This window comes from Simochromis diagramma, unplaced genomic scaffold (assembly GCF_900408965.1).
Source record: "Simochromis diagramma unplaced genomic scaffold, fSimDia1.1 OVJJ01000038.1, whole genome shotgun sequence".
Taxonomy (NCBI): domain Eukaryota; kingdom Metazoa; phylum Chordata; class Actinopteri; order Cichliformes; family Cichlidae; genus Simochromis; species Simochromis diagramma.
Window position 1 is genome coordinate 370,001 of NW_024387105.1, and position 20,815 is coordinate 390,815.

Sequence of the window (20,815 nt, forward strand, 5' to 3'; positions counted from 1 at the left end):
AGTTTGTCCTGGTGGATCATCAGGGCTGCAAAGCCTCACAGATGATGTGCAGCAGTGGGTCCCTCAGTCTGTCCTCACTCTGGACACTTGCAGTCGTCACACATGGAAATCAAATGTGTGATAAGCTGCAGGATTCAAACACAAGTGTAACTTATAAACACATGTTCATACTTTTATTCCACAATCAGAGAGAAAGAAACAGAGAGAGAGTGCAGGACAGACAGACAGGTGGCAGTCTCAGGTGTACACACTGCTACAAACAGGAGGATTTAGTGTTTGTGTTATTACGAGTGTAAACAAGAAGAGTTCCAGATGGTGCAGTGGACACATGTGTGACTGCTGTGATTAAAGCATCTTTCTTTCAGCTTAACGAGTGAACCGTCAGCTCGTTCAAACACACGTTAAAGTCCGTTTGGCTCGACACCACCGAACAGAGGCAGCAATATAACACAGCTAACATTAACAGTGCAGTGAATCCTGCTTGTGCCGTGATGTTCAGGACTGCAAACCGAGCAGCATCACTGACTTTCAGCTTGTTGTGTTTGTGGATATATGACTGACTTTAATTATCCACAAAATCATCACATCTCTGTAAGATTATGGTCGACTATTGAACGGCGCATATTATAAAGTAAAGGCTTTAAAACCAAGTTAGCACAAACGTCACTAACGTCACATAACTTTGCCGACATGTGGCCAACAGGAATGTTTTAATGTTCTTCGTTATTAAACATTCGCACATAAATAAGTGACATAATATTCAGTACTTACTTTTAACAGTTTACTGTTCGGCCGCTGCACTTCTGCAAAATTATCCACATCCACCGCCGTGCTATGAATTGTGGGATATATGGGACCACGAAGTCTACACCGGACCACACTTCAAATTTGGGGAAATTGACGGTGCATTTGGAGAACACTTCAGAGTGGGACAGCCGTCGTCGCGTTGCTGTGACGTCATAGGTCTCAAAATGCGTACTCCGGAGCGTGCGGTCGCTGGATTGGGACACAGCCAGTCACCTGCAGAGGAAGTCTCTCACGTATTTCTTCTTCTTCTCTTGTTGCGCCTGAAGAGAAAGAATGGAATGACATCACATCACTGTGATGCGTCTTGCGTGTTATCTACATGTCCCCAGTATCCTATTAACTGTTCTGTCCTTGTCTTTACAGAATAGATGTAAAATAAATCAGCGAGCTGCACGCTGCCCACGCCTGCAGCTGATGAAACACACACAGACTAAACATTTAAAAAAACAAACATCAATGAGCTTGAAGTTGTTTTAGACCCAAGGCAGTCAGGGCACTTTCATCAAACAGTCACCACTTTTAACATTTCAGTTCTTTTGATTGTCCATGAACATATCTTTTCATCTCATAGAATAAAATAGAAAAGCCCTTTACTGTCATTGTACATGTACAACGCTCCACGCCGACTGTGCCGAAATAAAATATACACCTAAAATCAGCAGGAAATGTCTGAAACAATAGAAAGACTCTCAGTGTCCTGAGTGATGTGGGTGACTCGGACTGTGGCTCAGATTGGTGAGCTGTGTGGGAAGTGTGGGGTTTGGGGTGATACTGTTTGTGTATGTGCTGATTCGTCTCCGTGTGCACAAAATGAGTACAGAGGGTTACGCTACAGTCACACTGCATAGAGACAACGAGATGACCAAAATTACAGTGAGCGCGGGCAGTGAAGTTGCAGTGAAGTTGCAGTGAAGTTGCCTTTGAGTGGCTCAGTCAGTCAGCTCAGAGTGACTTTGGTGCATGAAGACAGCAATAAAAGTGCGGTTCAGTCAATCTGCTGCCAGTCTGCAACTGAAAGGAGTCAAGTCTCCAAGTATGCATGCATCTGTCATAATGCTGTGATTATGGGTGATGAGTGTGCAAAATGGCAATCTGTTGCCGTGTGCAGACACAGAAACTCACATTAACGTCTTACACTCAGACCTCAGAGATCTGAAACTGAAATTCCGTCTACAAATAGTGACGTAGCTGATGCGGGACAGCCAAAATGACCCAGGCGCACAGCAACCTCGCTTTTTATAGGGACATAACCCCAACCAGCGGAGCGGAGTCCCTGCTGCAGCTCATCAGAGCAGCCTGACTCCGATGACTGATTTATAAACAGCCTGTTCAATCTGTTTATAAATCAGTCATCTGCTCTCACCAGTCTGTCTGAGAGTGGCTGCGATTGTCTCCAAACAATCGCAGCCACCACACAGCTCGGCCAATCAGAATGGAGAGGTGGTTGTGGATGTTCTGACTTTCTGTTTCTTGTCTTCAGAGGACGATCCAGACTATGCCTTCCTCGACACAGATCAGTCCTCCTCAGAGACGCTCCCCCCTCTCCCTGGTTCCTCCTGTCTCCCTCCTGCCCTGCCGGAGAAGAGGCGATGCAGCACAACAGGTGAGGACACACCTGAGTGACTTGTCTGTCCCCCTCTCTGTCCGTCAGCCTGACTTGCTGTCTGTCTGTGAACTTCAGGTAACACAAGCTCCCAGACTCAGCCGTGCTTTGGGTTCGGTTCTGCCCCTGAGGACCAGTGTGATGACAGCACAGGCCCAGATGAACCTGTCTCCTCCCCTTTGTCCCCCAGCAAGACACCCCCTCCCCTCCCTGAGAAGAAACGACACAGTGAGTGAACAGGGAGAGAACAGTATGACTGGAAAATCCATTCAACTGCCTCTCTCACCTGCCTGTCTCACCTGTCTCTCATTCGTCTGTCTCTCTTCTGTGTGTCTCACCTGTCTCTTACCTGTCTGTCTGCAGTCCACGAGTACCTTCAGTTCTGTTCGTCCTACAGCGATCAGTCCCCCCTCATGTTCTATCAGAGGCCTCCAGGTTTCAGTCAGAGATACAACAGCCGACATCGAGAGCTCGACACCTCCTACCAGCTCTCTCACGCACATCTGGACACACAGCTGGACGCAGACTTCACTCCCTCACCTGAGCTGGTTCCTGCTCCGATTCTACCACCGAAGAAGAAGCAGCAGGTCAGCGAGGTCTGAAAATGTTTGGATGGTTTTGACTTTATGTCGTCACCAAAGTTTTCTTGTTTCTAACATTGCCAGGACTCAGCTGACAGGCCGGCTGAAGAGGGCGGAGACAGGTGAGAGGCCACACACACACACGCACGCACGCACACACACACACACACACGCACACACACACACACACACGCACACACACACGCACACACACACACGCATGCACACACACACACACACGCACACACACACACGCATGCACACACACACGCATGCACACACACACACACACGCACGCACACACACACGCACACACACACGCACACACACACACGCGCACACACGCACACGCACACACACACACACACGCACACACACACGCATGAACACACACACGCATGCACACACACACACACACACCGGCACACTCCCTCAGGGCGTTCTGTCTGTCCTGCAGTTCCCAGAGCGTCCAGCAGGGGGCGGAGCGTGACAGGAGAAGCAGCACGGAGGAGCAGGAGGAGGTGTTACTGACTGACAAGAAGAAGATTCGCTGCAGAATCACCATGAAGTCTGAGGTGCTGCTTTGCCCTTTGCCACCCCCCCCCCACACACACACACACACACTTTAAATCTTTCACTTAACCTGTTTGCTGACCTTTGACCTGTGTCTCAGGAGGAGGAGGGGCCTGATGTAAAGGCGGCCTCACCTGATGTCCTATTGGTCTATGCTACAGGGACCAGCAGCAGAGGTGAGTGTTGGTAGACACCTGGCTGGAGAATCATATGTGAGACACCACCTGTGTCATACCTGTGCAGACGCTCCACAGATCATCAGATCCAACAAACACATGAGCACGAGCACATCATTTACAGCCCGCAACTAACAGGAAACAGTCCAAAAATGACATCAGAGGCAGCAGGTGATCTCCTCTTCTTTAATGCTGTGACGAGCTGACGCAGCTCAGAAGGAAGCGCAGCTGCAGAAACTTTATTCGGGAGCTTTGGGGTTTACAACAGTCCAGCTTAGAAGTAAAGAACTAACGCATGAACTATTTTTCAGCTTCACTCAGAGTGTTTCTATGTTAGCTGATCAGATCTGTGTGAATGTGTGTTTGCAGACCAGGACCTGTACCGTGACGCTTTCCTCTGCACCTACAGGAGCTTCATCAGTCCAAACGATGTCATCAGCAAACTCCAGCACAGATATCCTCAAACACACTTTGAGGCTGGGCCCACCGGCTTTGCTTGTAGCTTCAGCAACAGGACAGCGTTAAGAAGAAGCACACGGTGCTATTAAAACAAACGGCTGCTGCTCTGAAGTATTGTTTCTCTCACACTGCTGTGAGTGGAGGCTGGACAGAACCAGCTCTGTGCTAGTTGTTCATCGTTGTTCACGTGTTTTCACACAGTCCCCGTGATTATCTGTCTGTTCGTCCACACTCTGTTTACTCTTTAACTGCCAACACGTACAGACACCTGTGTGGCAGACGGGAACATGCAGACCTGACAGCTGCCAAAAACACGTTCCACCTGCTGGTGGGCGTGGTGGACGAACTATGGTGAGAAATACACACAGATCTTCACACACTGTATGCAGTGGTGTTCTTCATTAAGACAGAGTGCAGAGACCTCTGAACCTTGGCTGTGATTAAAGGAGACCATCTCTCATGTTCACACGTCGGCAGGAAAGCCAGACTTATGTAGGCGCTCACATGGACTCCTGCTTATTACCTGGAAGTGTGAGTTAGGATTTATGAATAAAAGCATTAGAAACAAAGGTAAGATCTCCTGTTTCTGATAGACTTATGAGCAGTTTTTAAACGTGATTTTAACCTCACATAAAGGCCTCTGTGCCTTCAGCTAATCCAAAATGCTGCAGCAAGAGTCCTGACAGGGACTAGAAAGAGAGCAGATTTCTCCTTCATTGGCTTCCTGTTAAATCCAGAATTCAAAATCCTGCTCCTCACATACAAGGTCTTAAATAATCAGGCCCCATCTTATCTTAATGACCTTGTAGTACCATATCACCCTATTAGAGCACTTCGCTCTCGCTCTGCAGGCCTACTTGTTGTTCCTAGAGTATTTAAAAGTAGAATGGGAGGCAGAGCCTTCAGTTTTCAGGCCCCTCTTCTGTGGAACCAGCTTCCAGTTTGGATTCAGGAGACAGACACTATCTCTAAAGCCAAGTTGATTGGCTGATAAGAAACCATGTGGGCCACGGGACACTTTTTAATGCCACACTTGATGTTTTCAAATCTATCGAATAAGATCAGCTGTCCACATACTTTTGGCCGTGTGTCATCAGTGTGAATACTGTGTGTGCAGCGCGATAGAGCTCGACTCTGATGTGCTTCTGCTACTGATGGACTTGGTGTTCAGCCTTCTGATTGGTGGAGAGCTGGGACCGGCCCACCAGCTGCGCTCCAACATCCTGTCAAAGATGGAGAAGAGGTGGAAGCTAATTGGCTCACCTCAGTCACTCCGTCCACTTGCTGCCAAGGGTGTGGCTGCCAGGTAAGCCTTCACACCTGACAGGTTGAAAGCATGCTGAGCTGTCATTGGTCAAGTTTGAATGTTTCTGTCCCCTCTGCCTCAGGCCGGGAACTCTGCTGGACTTCAGGAGTCAGGATTTAGCTGAACAGCTGACTCTGCTGGATGCTGAACTCTTCACAAAGATTGAGGTACAGACCCGCCTCTCTCACGCCTGGTTCTCCAGCTGTTCTCATGAACCTGCTTGAGAACACAAAGTATTCATACCTGGTTTATGGTAAACAGGTAAATGATGCTTTGGGGCACAAAGAGCTGTCTCCTCGTTGAGTTTTCCACCAGCACGTGCAGCAGTACCTCTTGGTTTGCAGTGTGGCTGCATCACGATCTGCTGCCACAGAAAAACCTTTTCTGTGTTTACATGATTTAGTTTATTTCATCAGCCTGCCGGAGCCTGCAGGTTTGGTGCACTGGGATGACAGTTGGTTCTTCTCACCTGTCCAGCTTCCAGAGGTGTTGCTGTGGTCAAAGGAGCAGAATGAGGAGAAGAGTCCCAACCTGACAGAGTTCACTCAACACTTCAACAACGTCTCCTTCTGGTAAAACATCAACACAACCGGCAGATACACAACTTCCTTCGTCAAAGAAACACAATCTGTGACTCCATCAGGTTATTGTTTCCATCAGAATCGTGCTGGAGAAAGAGCATCAAAAGCCCACAGACCCCTCAGAAAATGCCTTTATGATGTTATTCTTGATGTTATTCTTTTATGCCATAATCACAATCGGCTTTCTGAAACTGGCACTGTAGCAATCACAATTACTGTCTGAAGGCAAGAGAAATGCCCGACACATTTACTTTCCCAGGTGGTTCATTACGGTTTGTGCCATACTGGTTGTCATAGTTTGTTTGACCTTTATTATTCATTTGTTTTACTTTCGAGTTATGTCAGTGCAAACAGACAGGAGCAGGGACGGGACAGACACAGAAGGAGAAGCTTCTGAAACTAATGAACCTTCTTTTTGTGATTTCAGGGTTCGTTCTGTCATCATCCTTCAGGACAAACCTCACGACAGAGAGAGGCTGCTGCTGAAGTTCCTGAAGATCATGAAGGTCGTTAGAGTCCGCAGTAGAAAAAGTCCTTTTGTCTCTTCATTTGTATTCAAAGCTGGTTTCAGTCTTGGCCCTCCAGTCGGGGAGGACAGCAGCTACACCAGAACTTATTAGACTGACAAACTGGAATAAAAAGATTTATTTTTACAAACTCACTGCATCATTACAAAATCTGTGTGTCCATTTGTGGTTCCAGACTGTGGTCTGTTGTCATGTCATCTTGTCAAACTGCACATGTTCTTTTTTCCTGCAGCACCTGAGGAAGCTCAATAACTTTAACTCGTACCTGTCAATCCTGTCAGCGCTGGACTCCGCCCCTCTGCGACGCCTGGACTGGCAGAAAAGCACCTCAGAGGTCAGACCGAGTTCATTGGGATTATTTCATCGGTTCGCCTTAGTGCATTAACAGTGTTTTATGTCTGTTTGGCTTCAGGCTCTGGAGGAGTTCAGCACCTTGATCGACAGTTCATCCTCTTTCAGAGCCTACAGAGCAGCTCTGGCTGAAGTGGAGCCTCCCTGTATACCCTACCTGTACGTAAATACCCTACCTGTTGGGCAGTAACCCTAATGTAGAACGTGTCTATGTGATCAACCTCACAGCAGCCACATTATTGCTCAGATAAAAGGCTCCAACAGCACAAACACAGTCCAGAGGTCCAGTTCAGGATCTCCAATTGGCTGAGGTTTAGCCTGGCTGGCAGCTACAGCCACCTGTGTCACCATTCACCTGTCAGTCAAAGAGGCCACGCCCCTAACAATACAATGTAAGCAGGCGTTATGAAGGAGGAAACTATCCACAGACCAAACAGTTTGTGTATCTGGCTGTAAACATGTTTGTTTCTGCTGTAAAGTTTTAACATTGGAGTCTATGGGGACTGCCTCACTGCTGCCTCTGCTGGACGTCAGAGGAACTGCAGCTTCATGTTTCAGGTCTGAAGGCTGATGCTTTGTCTGCCGTCTCTCTCTCTCTCTCTCAGGGGTTTGATTCTGCAGGACTTGACTTTTGTCCACCTTGGGAATCCCGACACTTTGATGACATCACAGGGTTCAAAGGTTAACTTCTCCAAACGCTGGCAGCAGTTTAACATCCTGGACACCCTGAGGAGCTACCAGCAAGTGTCAGTTACCTACAGAGCAGTTCCTCAATCATTAGGAGTACCTCGTGGTTGTATTGTTGTATGCTGAAGCTGTTTCTCTCTGCAGGAGCTACTCTCTGCTGCCCGATGATGACATCATTTCCTTCTTTAACGACTTCAGCGATCACCTGGCTGAGGAGGCGCTGTGGGAGCTCTCTCTCAAGATCCGCCCAAAGAACACTCCTCGAGCCAATCAGAGATGAGCTTTGGTGAAGGCGCAGAGGGTCACGCAGCTAATCGGCTGCACCTGTTCTGATGCTAACATGCTGTAACACAGAGAACTGAACCGGTGCCAAACCGGGGGGCGAGGCCCGAGAGCGTGACATTACTGGCACAGACACATGCAGGGTAAAACCTGCAGACATTTTACTACCGGACCTTTGCTATTTGCAGGCAGAGGTTTCCCTCCCTCGCTCCTGTTAACAGAAACATATTCAGATTCAGGTCCGGCACCCACAGATGGATCAGAGACTTCCAGATTTTGCTGAAGGAAGAAAAACTGCATCCAAACATCCATGAAACATCACTGCTGACCTGCCAGTCAACTCACCTGCCCTTACCTGATGGTGGAAACCTCACCTCAGCACCGTGTCTTCAAGGCCACAAAAATTAGTTAATCATTAAAGCTGATCCCACCTGACCATCTCGGGAATTCCAGTGGAAAGATTCCCTGCTTAGTAGGAATGATGCAAAATTTCAGCTCCTTTTAAGGGACGAGGGTCCGATTGTTTTAGATGTTTTTCTAGCACCGTTTTCTGATCTGTATTTAAACACATCACGCTCGGTCCTTCAGGTGTCCGAGGGTAACTGTGGGTCTGTGGGTCTGGACTCTGAGGGTAACTGTGGGTCTGTGGGTCTGGGCTCTGAGGGTGTCTGTGGGTCTGGACTCTGAGGGTAACTGTGGGTCTGTGGGTCTGGACTCTGAGGGTAACTGTGGGTCTGTGGGTCTGGGTTCTGAGGGTGTCTGTGGGTCTGGGCTCTGAGGGTAACTGGACTGGTTCTCATGTGGTCCTCTACTTTTTAATTCAGTTTTATTTATAAGGAGGCTCTGGAGGTCCCCACAGATGCACGTAAACCTGTATCAGTTCATCGACCTCAGACACACACCGTGTGGTTGAACTGAAGGCTTTGTTTCTATTGGCCACGTGAAGGTACGTCACAGCATGCAGGGGTCAAAGTTCAAGTCTGCGGCATGCGCGAGTACTCCGCTGGCGTGCTTGGTGCTTTGCTCGGCGTAGCGGTAAACCGTTATTGCGGGGGGCAAACAGTAGAGACGAATGTGTTTGAGAGCACAGCGCTGCGTCCTGTGTGAAAGCGCCTTAACGGTCACGCTTCGATGAACGCATCGAGAACAACCTTCAGTATCTTGGCACGCTGACTGGAGCAGCCAGGGATCAAACCATCATCCCTATGATTAGCAGATGACGTGCTCCACCTCCTGAGCTATGCCACCACCATCATGGACGGATGATGATGAAGGAGGTGAGATCCTGTTGCTGGACTGAGGTGGAGCATGAAGGCGATCCATGAACTTGTGATGATGGTTCATGGTGTCTGAAGAACATCAGCTTGCAGCTGCATGCTGACGTGTTTGTAATGCGTGACAGTTTCAGCTGCTTTTAGAGAAGATTCAGTCGTGCTTTCTACAGACGTCCAGACCTGCTGCTACAGATCACACATCCTCCATCATCATCGTCAGTCTGAGCTCACCTGAGCTCCACATCCTCAGCAGCCAATTTACCCTCCAACACCTGAGCAGCGATGCTAAAACGTCCCGACCTTCATCCCTCAAAGTGAGAGTTTAATGTCCCACTGAGGCCAGGACACCAACCAGCCCACCTGAGTGTCAGATCACAGAGCTCTAAGGCTACAAAATGATTTCTCTAAACATACATGAATATGGAAAATCACCAGCTCACACAGTAATGAACACTGTGGGGGTGTCACAGCTGGTCACATGATCTGTTTCCAACTCACAGCCACGGAGACGCCGTTCATCGTCCCACATCAAACACACCTGTACAGGAAACAGGAAGCATCATACAGACACACCTGTATGAATATTACACATGACTGATAAATATGTTCTTTATTTATTCTTTTTTTATTTTGCCCGTGTATATAACCAGCAGCAGCAGTGCGTCTGTTCACTTTAAATAACACAATCTTATTATAGCGCCGACCTGCCGACCATTCTCTGAATGACCAACTGATCAATGGTGAGCTGAACGAACGCCGATTAGAGCCACCGATTAATGAAACATTCACCTATAAGATGTGGTCCAGCGCTAACTTCATGGACTGTGGAGACTTTTTGTTTACATGTAATTTTAACAGAAATGAACAGTTGGCGTATTAAACAGCTGCATCAGATTCTGCTCATCATCAGCGCCTCCACAAGACGACAAAATACCGACGTGGGCAGGATCGAGAAACCCTCATTCACCTGGAAGCTGGCCCAAGAGGTCAAAGTTCACATTTCTTCACACCGCAATCGTTGCGACACCTCAGGTTCATCTGATTGACACGTGGTCGAGCAGGGGGTGGAGTCTGCAGCAGTGGCTCTCACCTCTTGGCTCAGAGAGCTGCAGGTGAGGTCGGCCGGGCGGCGGCACTGAACACTGACCGCCACAACATCTCCAAGACTCTGGACTGAAGGTCACCGAGGTCAAACTTTCAGAAAAAAGACTGATGAGATAAGTCTACATCAATCTGCATGATGAACAAAGTCACGAGATGGAAACAACGGTGTGATGAAAGCATGCTCACGTGGACGCTGCGCTCTCGTCACTGATGCTACGAACATAGTTACTGTTTGAATAAACGAGCTGTTTGTCAGGCTCAGGGAGGAAGACGGGATGAAGACATGCTGTGGAAGAGAGACAGATTAATAACAAGTATGACTCAGCGCAGAGAGGTCTGTTAGCACATAGAGTGAAGAAGAAACACCCAGTGCATCATGGGAATCCCCGGCAGCCTACACCTATTGCAGCATAACTAAGGGAGGATTCAGGGTCACCTGGTCCAGCCCTAACTATATGCTTTAGCAAAAAGGAAAGTTTGAAGCCTAATCTTGGGTTATGATAACGGTCTTTTTACTTGTCTCAACAAATCAGCTGTGGAACGCCTTCAGACTGCACAGACTTTTAACTGGCACAAACAAGAGGTCACACATTACTCCAGTTTTGGCTTCTCTTCATTGGTTGCCAGGAAATTTTAGAGTTAATTTTAAAACTTTTGTCGTAACTTTTTGAGCTCTGCATGCTGAAGCTGCCCAGCGTATCTCTGAGCTGCTGAAGCCTCGTGCTTCATCCCGAGCACTCGGGTCTTCAGGTCAGAGGTCACTGTTGGTCCCACGCACTGGGTTCAAACCCTGTGTGGGGATCGGGCTCCTCGGGCACCGAGGCTGTCGTCTTTACGCTGTGCACACTCCACTGACTCCTTTAAAAAGCAGTTGAAGAAATTTTTATACAAACAAGCTTTTAATCTTTTCACTGTTTTATATTATTTTATTTATATTTCTGGATTTATTGTGAAGCACTTTGTGATTTTATTCTGTGAATTGTGCTATATAAATAAATTTTGCTCACCGTATTTTCTGCACCATAAGGCGCACCAGATTATAAGGCACATTAAGACAAACAGTCAGATAACTCGGCCTTTATTAAGCTCATTCACAGTAACTCTTAACACTGTTAAGCTGTAACACATTAAATATTGAAGAATACACTCACTTTTTCCTGTACATTAACTTCCACAATTCCATCAAGTTCTTCACCTCCCGTGTCTGAGTTACGGTAAACAGCTGGGCAATTCCGGCATCAAGCATGCCCGGATCCCCCTCATCATTATCTGAATCAGTCTCGTTGCTGTTACTTAGCTGTTCAGTGATTATTCCAGCCTGAAAGCTCGGACGACACTTGAGACTGATATCTTAGCCCAAGCATCCACGATCCATTGGCAGATAGCGGGCCTCCCTGTCTTGGTGAATGTGTGCTCGCCTTCTGTCATCCAATGCTCCCACGCAGCTCATAATTTAACTTTGAACGACCTGTTGACACCAATATCTAGTGGTTGGAGTTCTTTGGTAATCCACCCGGAATGACGGCAAGCTCCAAATTAGTTTGCTTCACTTGGGTTTTGACAGCCTCGGTGAGATGGGCGCGCATGGAGTCGTAGATCAAAAGAGACGGAGATTTGTGGAAAAAGCCATCCGGTCTCTTGACATAAACTTCCCTCAGCCACTCGCTCATCTACTCCTCGTCCATCCAGCCCTTTGAGTTAGCCTTCGCGATGACGCCGGCCGGAAACTTTTCTTTTGCCAAAGTCTTCCTCTTGAAAATGACCATGGGTGGTAGTTTCTGGCCATTAGCTTGGCAGCCCAGAACTACAGTGGTGGATGACTTCTCGTTCCCTGCGGTGCGTATAGATATCGTACTGGTGCCTGTTTTCTCAACAGTATGGTTCACGGGGATGTCAAAGGTGAGGGGGACCTCGTCCATGTTAGTGATGTGTTCTGGCCGGATCTTCTTTCCAGTGATCTCATTCTGGCAGTAGGTTCTGAAAATGGCCAACTTTTCTTTGGCAGTTGCTGTGAGACAGTAGTTCTTGTGCAGATTGAGAGATTATGCCTTTTCATAAAACGGAAGCACCAAGAAGGTCCCCCTCGAAAGTCTTTGATCTGCATGTCACGTGCCGCTGTAGCCTTGAGTCGAACAGAGACTGTAGAGACACTTCTGCCTGCTGTTCTCTGTTCAATAACCCACTGTTCAATTTTGTCCTCTGCCATCGCGCCGTGTTCCCTCGGAAACTCCTTTTGGTCTTCTTTACTTGTTTTAGGTCATCTTCGTGCTTCCTCCACTTGCGCACCACTGACTTATTAATGCCGAATTGCCTCGCAGCTGCTCTATTTCCATTTTCTACTGCATAACTGATTGTTTAAAATCCGCTTCGTAAGCATAACACGGTAATGTTGTGTTGAAGCACAGTACGTATTACTGCACGAGGCTCCTTGCAACGGTAACCGCAATGCTCCGAGAAAGTGGCACTAAAAGGTTTTTTTGACAGATTTTTGAGCATCGTGTACCACGTAAAATCAAGGTCAGTAAGCACAAAGCAAATTTCATACATAAGGCGCACCAGATTATAAGGCGCACTGTCGATTTAAGGATTTTACGTGGGCCTTATAGTGCGGTAAATACGGTACTTACTAATCTTAAAAGTAGTGTCTGTCTCCTGAATCCAAACTGGAAGCTGGTTCCACAGAAGAGAGGCCTGCCTGTCACGGCCCCTCCCCTCTGTGAACAGACTGCTGTGGGAGGGGCTTCAGTCAGCCTTTTATTACATCACTTCCAGACAGAGCGACATTTGACGGTGGAGGTTTTTAGTGTTTTTGGGTGAACTGGCCCTTTAAAGAAGTCAGATTTAAGAGGAGTCAGAAACATTGGCTCATTGATTATTGACAATCGTATTATTAGTTTCATGTAAACACTGAGGACGAGCAGACTCCCCGGCTCCTGCTTCATTTCCTGCTCTCAGCTGAGTGAGGTGGACCCTGTAGAGCAGCAGGGTCATGTGACACACCTCAGTCTGAGCACGTCCCAGAATCCCACCCACCCGCTCACCTGTGCCGATGTCACAGCGGCTCGTGGTCCGTTTTCCCAGCATGCATCATTCACAGACACAGAACTTCAGCTGTAATGACTTCAGGTAAAACCACCTGCTGCCCCCTGCTGGCCGGAGCCTCCATTACAGTCTGCAGAGTCAGCAAAAAAAAACTGAAATTAAACGTTCGGAGTCTCAAAGGCATTCAAACATGAATAAAGCCCCGCCCCCTTACGGTCACCAGGACAGTCACCGTCACCTGACCTGAAACAAAATGCAAGTACTTAAAAGAAATAAGTAATGTAACTTAATTTAGAATCAGTCCTACTAACTGACAAAGTTCATCTAACATTTTCTTCTATTTCAGTTCAACTCACCATTTCTAGTATTTTCCATATTGAGTACCTGCTACTTTAAAAGCATAATTTCATTTTGTCAAGTCATCTTTGGAAGGTTTTGATTTCAGGGAAAAATTTAAACATTAAAGATATTAGTCTTTAGTGTGACTGATTCAGGTGAGAAACACAAAACAGTGAAAGTAAAATGTCTTTCATCAGTTGCTCACAGGTTGTTGCAGTGACGTCATGCACAACAGTTAACTCATTATTTTTGGTTTTGCTTCTATTTCTTTTTGAAACTTTACACAAACATTTTAAACATTTGAAAAACTACTTGACTAAAAACAACAAATTTACTGACTTCATTCAGCTAATAAGTTAGCGCAGCCACCTGACTACGCTAGCTGACCGAGTTCACAGGTGAGGCAGACTACTCACTTTTTAAACCACGGACAGTGTTATTTTTCCTTTTTTGATACGTGCTCTCTATTGTAAGCAGACACGATGACAATGTTTTTTAAATTTAAGGGGATAGAATGAAGATTTCAAAACTGGTAAAAACTGCTGTGAGTAATTCTTAGGTAAGTGACACGAGCTGGTAAGAGCACAGAGAAGCTACCCTTGAGTTACACGACCTGCAAGTCTGCCTAATTAGACGTTTTACAAGAACGTCTAATTAGCAGAAACCAATGTGCCGGCCTCTTCACCCACTTCCCTCACAAAGATGCTGGCAGGTCAAAACTTCCCTGAGAAGAGCCAGAACTATCACGAGTTCCTCCCGTCTCCCCTTAGTAGGTTTTTCAAATGTTGTAACATGAGTGTGAAACACACCTCTGTGGACCAACGTGAAAGCAAAATGATTGGTTCAAGTCACTCAGGTCAATGCAGCCGTTTTATAGGATGTGAGCTGGCAAGAGCAGGGCTGTGATTGGTCAACCATGTGTAGAAATTAGAGAAGTGTGAAATCACTCATAAGTTGCGTATGTGTACGTATGACATGTTCGCTTTATGTTCCATTACTGATAACTGAGTGATAATGTTTGTGATGGATTGTGAAAGTTTTTCTTTCTCTGGAAGGATTATGTGATAGGTCAGTTTGAGTTGAGAAGGCGGAGTCTGAAAGTATATATATAGGTGGATTGGTGGATGTGTGGGATGGGTGGGTTGCCTTTTCGTAGTGATGGCCAAACTAAGTTTTGTGATGAAACATGAAGAGCAGCTTGAATCTACAACATATTATGAAGTGCTTCATTATGATTGGCTGCTCTACAGAGCTGAACCGACAGCTCCTGTTTGATGTCATGTGACACGGTGCTTTGAACATGTGGGGGTTTTGAGGGGGGGGGATGATTTGATCTATCTTAATAATAAAAAGTAACCTGGCTGATTGAGCGTGCTTCAGCACTTTTAGCTAAATGTTTATACGTGTGTGTGGTGCTGGGACTTCTTGATGGTTTTTACTAATAAGAAAAACAAACAACATAATAATAATAATGCATTTTATTTGAAAGCGCCCAGAACACTCAAGGACACTGTACAAGGTAGAATAATAAAAGGAACATAAACGCAAACAGTTTACACAATCATAAAAGCATAATACATAAAACAAATTTAAAATAGCAGAGTGGAGAGGTTATGTGGGATAAGCTGTTTTGAACAAGTGAGTTTTGAGTTGGGACTTAAAGAGAGAGAAGGAAGAGATGTTTCTTAAATCAGGAGGTCGGGAATTCCAGAGTCGAGGAGCAGCTGAAAGCTCCCCATGGTGGCAAGACGGAGGGGACATAGAGAGAAAGGGAAGAAGAAGATCTGAGACACCGAGATGGGGTGGTGATCTGAACCAGGTCAGAGAGATATGGAGGAGAGAGATGATGAATAGCCTTAAATGTGTACAAGAGTATTTTTAAATTGATGCCATATTTGACTGGAAGCCAATGAAGCTGCTGCAAGGCAGGAGTGATGTGGTGGACAGAAGGGGTCCTGGAGATGATACAGGCAGCAGAGTCCTGGACGCGTTGGAGCTTGTGGATGGATGTTTGAGTAAGACCATAAAGAAGTAAATTACAATAATCAGTCCGGGAAGTAACAAGGCTGTGGACAAGAATGGCAGCGGCATGTGGGGTGAGGAAGGGACGGAGACGATTAATGTTGCACAATTGAAAATATGCAGACCGAGTGACGTTATTAATGTGTGAATTGAAAGATAGAGTACTGTCGAGGATGACACCCAAGCTTTTCACAGAGGAAGAAACGAAGACCGGCGAGTTATTGATAGCAACAGAGAAACTGTTGGTTCTGGATAATGTAGATTTACAGCCGACCAAGAGGAGCTCGGATTTATTACTGTTGAGTTTGAGAAAATAAGAAGAGAACCATGAATTTAGTTCAGCTAAGCAGAGGGCGAGGGAGGAGGGGGGAGAGCAGAATCAGGTTTAGTGGACAGATAAAGCTGGGTGTCATCGGCATAACAGTGAAACTGGATATTGTATTTACGAAAAATGTGTCTGAGCGGTAGAAGGTAGATAATGAAAAGAAGGGGCCCAGGACAGATCCCTGGGGCACGCCAGTGGTCAGAGGGAAGGGCTGAGAAGTGAAGGATTTGAGTTGAATGAACTGAGTGCGATCAGACAGGTATGATTTAAACCAGGCTAGTGGAGTATGGGAGAGACCGATGGAGGCTAACCTACTGAGGAGAACAGAGTGAGAAATAGTGTCGAAAGCAGTGCTCAGATCGAGGAGAATAAGGATGGAAAGTAAACCAGAGTCAGCTGCTATAAGAAGATCATTGGTTACTTTTATAAGTGCTGGTTCAGTGCTGTGGGAGGGGCGAAAACCAGACATGATACAATTTTATCAACGGTTGGAAGACCCCGCCTCCACGCATAACCAGCTGTATTTCTGATATGCGTGTATGTGTGCCTGTGTGTGTGTGTCAGTGAAAGCAACTTTTGATGAGTGCGTCTCTTCCTCTGGTCGACACCAGTGCAGGGGGAAGTTCAGCCTTGTTCCTCCTCACTGTCCCTGCCATGGTGAGCTTTCTTTTCAGCAACTCCCGACCAAGAGCACATGATGTGAAGAAGCTGTCACATGTGATATTGCACCCTTGGAGGCCAGTTGTCATGTAGACCTGCATTTGTCAGGCATAGCTGCTCCTGGCGTCACATGCTATCCAGATGTTTATGCCACATTTCCCTGGTTTGCTTGGAATGTACACCTTAAAGGGATAGCGACCTCTTTTTTTTTTTTTTTTTTTTTTTTTTTTTTTTTTTTTGCGCCTGTCCCGTTTGGCTCTTTTGCATCAGAATTGTTGTCTAAAGGCAAAGAAAGATGCCCAACGGATTTACTTTACCAAATTGACCATCCCAGCCTTGCCGTAATGGTCCATTTGATTCACCTTTTATTGTTTATTTTATTTTCACTTACTGAATACGGGACAGACTTAACTGGGGGAAAGAAGGGGAGAAAGAAAGAGGGAAAGAGAAACAGCTGAGAAGAGGGACGGGGGAGAAGGGCAAAAGACAAAAACCAACAGAATGAGCAGAAAATTAAATTTAAAAAAATGTATATATCAATCACCTGGATCACCTGCTGAGAAAGAAAAAAGAAAACAAGCAGAAGAAAACAAGAGTAATAGAATAAACAACATCACAATGATACATGGGAATATGACAGTAAATACTAAATATTAAACATTATTGTGCAGCACATAAGATCAACAGAACACAGTGTGCTTTGAGGTAGGAGCCAAAAAGGGTGTAGTTTGTGGGTGTGATCACCCGTGTGTACACCTGTGAGCATGGACACGCTTGTTTTTTTTGTTTTTTTTAAAGGTTCCTTCATGTAATGATCTGCTAGAGGGTGTGGGGGGGCCACAGCCCCGTCCTCCAGGGCATGAAGCAGGTATGGAGGAGATCAAAACTCCAGACATCCAGAGGCCCCCAGAACACAAGAGACCAAGGAAGACCAACAGAGGGGCAGCCGCGCCACTGTCCCAGAAAGAACTGAGGAGAGTCCCAGATGAGGGCTCACTCAGCAGCCGCGGAGCAGAAGCCAGGGGGAGTTGCAGTGACGCGCCCGTGAGCTCCGCCGGCAGCCAGCCGTGCCTGAGTGACCGAGCCCCAGGCCGAGAGGCCGGGGGCACCCCACCCCCGAAGTGGCCCGAGCGAGCCCCAGGCTCCAGGCCCCGATAAGCGGCCGCCAAGGAGTGAGCCGGTGTGTACCTGGACGCCCATCCCCGGACACAAAGAACCACCAACGCACCGATGTCTGAGGGAGTCCGCCACTGGCAGGGGAAGTGGTGGTAGGGGGAGATAGGCCTCCAAACCTTGGAGGGCCTAAGATGTCCCCAGAGAGGTGGCGCCTGACACCCAACCTGACATATAGACACAGAAATACAGGCACACACATATACAAACATCCATTCCCACCCTCATGCTCTCATATGCACTTACTCCACACTCAACCAACGTGGAGACAGACATAAAGAGACGCTGTACACACGATCACACTCCCCAAGCATACTCTACAAACCGGGTCTAGGTACCCTTGCCCCTGGACGGGGGAACTGCACCCAGACCCAGGTGGTGTTACCCTTTTCCCTGCGGTGGGGGGAGGCAGACCGCCCCGACTCCGCAGCAGCAGGGAGGCCCCACACTCCAGACCGCAGTCGGATGGCCAACTCCTCCTCCTAGCCCCCCCGCTCCAGCAGGTCGCAGAGAATGGGGGTGAGAGAAGACTCCTCCTCTGCACCCTGGTGACATACCCCTACTCCAAGGTCCTGCATGTGTGGGTGGTTGTGGTGGAGCGGGAAGAGGGAGGCAGCTGGAGATGGGGAGGGAAGGAAGGGAGGGGCAAGTGACCCCTCCCTGGGGCCAGCTCCCCCGCTGACCCCAGTAGGCACACCCATACTCCGCGACCCGCCAGGGAAAGGGGGCCCAGGCCCATCCAGACCGGGGCCCAGTGCAGCAGCGCCTCCCGGCCCCACAGAACCCGGGACAGTCCACCCAACCCCACCACAGAGAAAACTGCACCCACCCCACCATCCACTCTTCTTCCAGACTACATAAGACAATAAACACCCAGGCTGAGATCTTCCTCCACCTCTCCTGTGTCTCCCCCTCCTGCAGAGAGAGCTCCTGAGGAGAGGAAAGCTCCTGCGAGATGTGACAATCTTCCCCACTAGTTGAAGAGCCCCCCAGGTGGCTCGATGCACCGGCAGCACCCTGCTCCAGGGCTGGGCCCCCATGCACCCACCCGCCCACAACCCCGGCAACACACCAACCAGGACCCAAGCCCCCGAGGCCCGGCCCGGGCCCCAGCCCAGAGACGGAGCGCCCCCAGAACCTCACGCCCATCCCGGACCCACCCAGGGGCAGCCAGGCTACCAGGTCAGTAACCCACGTTCGTCAGCACAGACCCTCCCCTAGCCCCGCTGCACGCAGCCGCGAGGAAACAGTCACCCGAGAGCCAACAGAGCCCCTAACCGGACATGACCGCTACCCCGGGTTGAGCCCCCCAAGGAAGATGCCTCCGGGGAACCCCCCGACGCCCTAAGCCTGTCCCTACCCCCACACCAATCACAACAGTGAAGGCGGGACCAAACTATGACCCCCCACCCCCACTAGGTGATGGAGCTGATCAAAGGAGCCCAGAGCAATTGATCTGATGTGGTGGCAGAGGCTGTATCAAGACTAATGTAATCTAATAGATAATTTCTATATTGGTTAGAATTAAGATTGTTTTTATTTTTCCAGTTCATGAGGACTGTTTTCTTGGAGGGACAGCGACCTCTGAAAGGAACCAGGCGCTCATCAACTGTCACCTCAGGGCCTGGTTAGTACATAACTGTAGGTGCTCCACCCACCTGTCCCAAATGTCCCTGGTGGCAGCCAGTTTGTCATTTCTGGAAGAAAGAGTTGGAAGCTGGACTTGATATCATCCACATGACATGTCACATACTGTGTTGGCCCTGGCGTCACCTTTGTTTTCCACTCTTGCTCTACTTCCTCTATTCTGGGGGGATGAAGACCGGAGCAAGTGTCCACTCTTGGACTGGAATGTCTCCTCAGGTGCCTCTCCCTCTCCATCTGTTGACTAGTCAGTCTCCTCAAAATCTGGATCACAATCTGTGCTGTCTTCCACATCTTAGACATCCTCCTCTATCTCTGGTTCCATTTCAGTGCTCTCTTCATCAAGCTCAAGAAGCTGGACTAGAACCTCTTCAATGGATAGCTGCTTGGTCAGTCGCCTACTCATTGTGCTCAGAGTAAAAGGAGTGCAAGGCAAACACCAAGCTATATATATGAGGTCTGAGTGAAGATGATACATGGATTAGTCTGCAAGGTGTGGTTCACGTGGGGCATAGGCTTATGTGCCTGTCCCCCACATGAACGTGTCATGTACCCGTGTTTGTTCATACAGTGGGTCGTTCAGTCAGTGAGTGAGTGAGGTTTATACCCATTCATTTTCTTATGGCGGAACAGCTGTACAGCTCCTCCAGGTAGTGAAGAGCACAGCTGATGATCCTGATGCTCTCTCCTGAGCGGTACTGCTGACAAACCACACTGGGATGCAGTATGTCAGTGCGCTTTCAATGGAGCACCTGTAGAAGGACACTAGCAGCTCCTTGGCTGAGGCGTTGTTCTTCAGGACCCTCAGAAAGTGGAGTCGCTGCTGTGCCTTCTTGATTATGCTGTGGTGTTTGTTTTCCAGGATAGGTCACCACCCAGGTGAAGGCCCAGGAGCTTGAAGTCAGAGACACAGTCCCTATTCATGTGTGGGCTGAGGGTCAGATTTTCTCCTTCTAGCTTCCAGCTATTATTTCTTTGGTTTTTGTGGTGTTGAGGACCTGGTTGTTGTGGTTGCACCATAATGACAGATTTTCCACTTCGTCCCTGTATGCAGACTCATCTCCCCCTGTGATGAGCCCGATCACAGATGTGTCGTTCACAAACTTCACAGTGGTGTTGCACGGGTGGGTGGGGGTGCAGGCGTGAGTGTATAGAGTGTATAGCAGGGACTCAGCACACATCCCTGAGTGGAGCCGGTGTTGAGGCTGAGTGCTGAGGACAGATGTGTCCCTACTTTGACTCTCTTTGGGCGATCACTGAGGAAGTCCTTGATCCAGAGACAGGAGGAGTGTAGGAGGC

General features: G+C 48.0%; 1 protein-coding gene across 1 annotated transcript in view; it reads left to right on the forward strand.

The window, feature by feature from the left end:
- The window catches only part of LOC120743106 (rap guanine nucleotide exchange factor 1-like), a 22,089-nt gene extending 11,424 nt beyond the window's left edge, over positions 1 to 10,665 (forward strand). Inside the window, exons 8-23 of the mRNA XM_040046651.1 lie at positions 2,288 to 2,410; positions 2,489 to 2,638; positions 2,774 to 2,997; positions 3,076 to 3,113; positions 3,449 to 3,566; positions 3,665 to 3,740; positions 4,110 to 4,194; positions 4,458 to 4,550; positions 5,317 to 5,505; positions 5,588 to 5,672; positions 5,983 to 6,077; positions 6,514 to 6,592; positions 6,846 to 6,947; positions 7,026 to 7,123; positions 7,570 to 7,710; positions 7,796 to 10,665. Coding sequence (XP_039902585.1) covers positions 2,288 to 2,410; positions 2,489 to 2,638; positions 2,774 to 2,997; positions 3,076 to 3,113; positions 3,449 to 3,566; positions 3,665 to 3,740; positions 4,110 to 4,194; positions 4,458 to 4,550; positions 5,317 to 5,505; positions 5,588 to 5,672; positions 5,983 to 6,077; positions 6,514 to 6,592; positions 6,846 to 6,947; positions 7,026 to 7,123; positions 7,570 to 7,710; positions 7,796 to 7,931 — 1,832 coding nt within the window. The 3' untranslated portion in view covers positions 7,932 to 10,665. The remainder of the gene's footprint in view (positions 1 to 2,287; positions 2,411 to 2,488; positions 2,639 to 2,773; positions 2,998 to 3,075; positions 3,114 to 3,448; positions 3,567 to 3,664; positions 3,741 to 4,109; positions 4,195 to 4,457; positions 4,551 to 5,316; positions 5,506 to 5,587; positions 5,673 to 5,982; positions 6,078 to 6,513; positions 6,593 to 6,845; positions 6,948 to 7,025; positions 7,124 to 7,569; positions 7,711 to 7,795) is intronic.
- Positions 10,666 to 20,815: the final 10,150 nt, after the last annotated feature.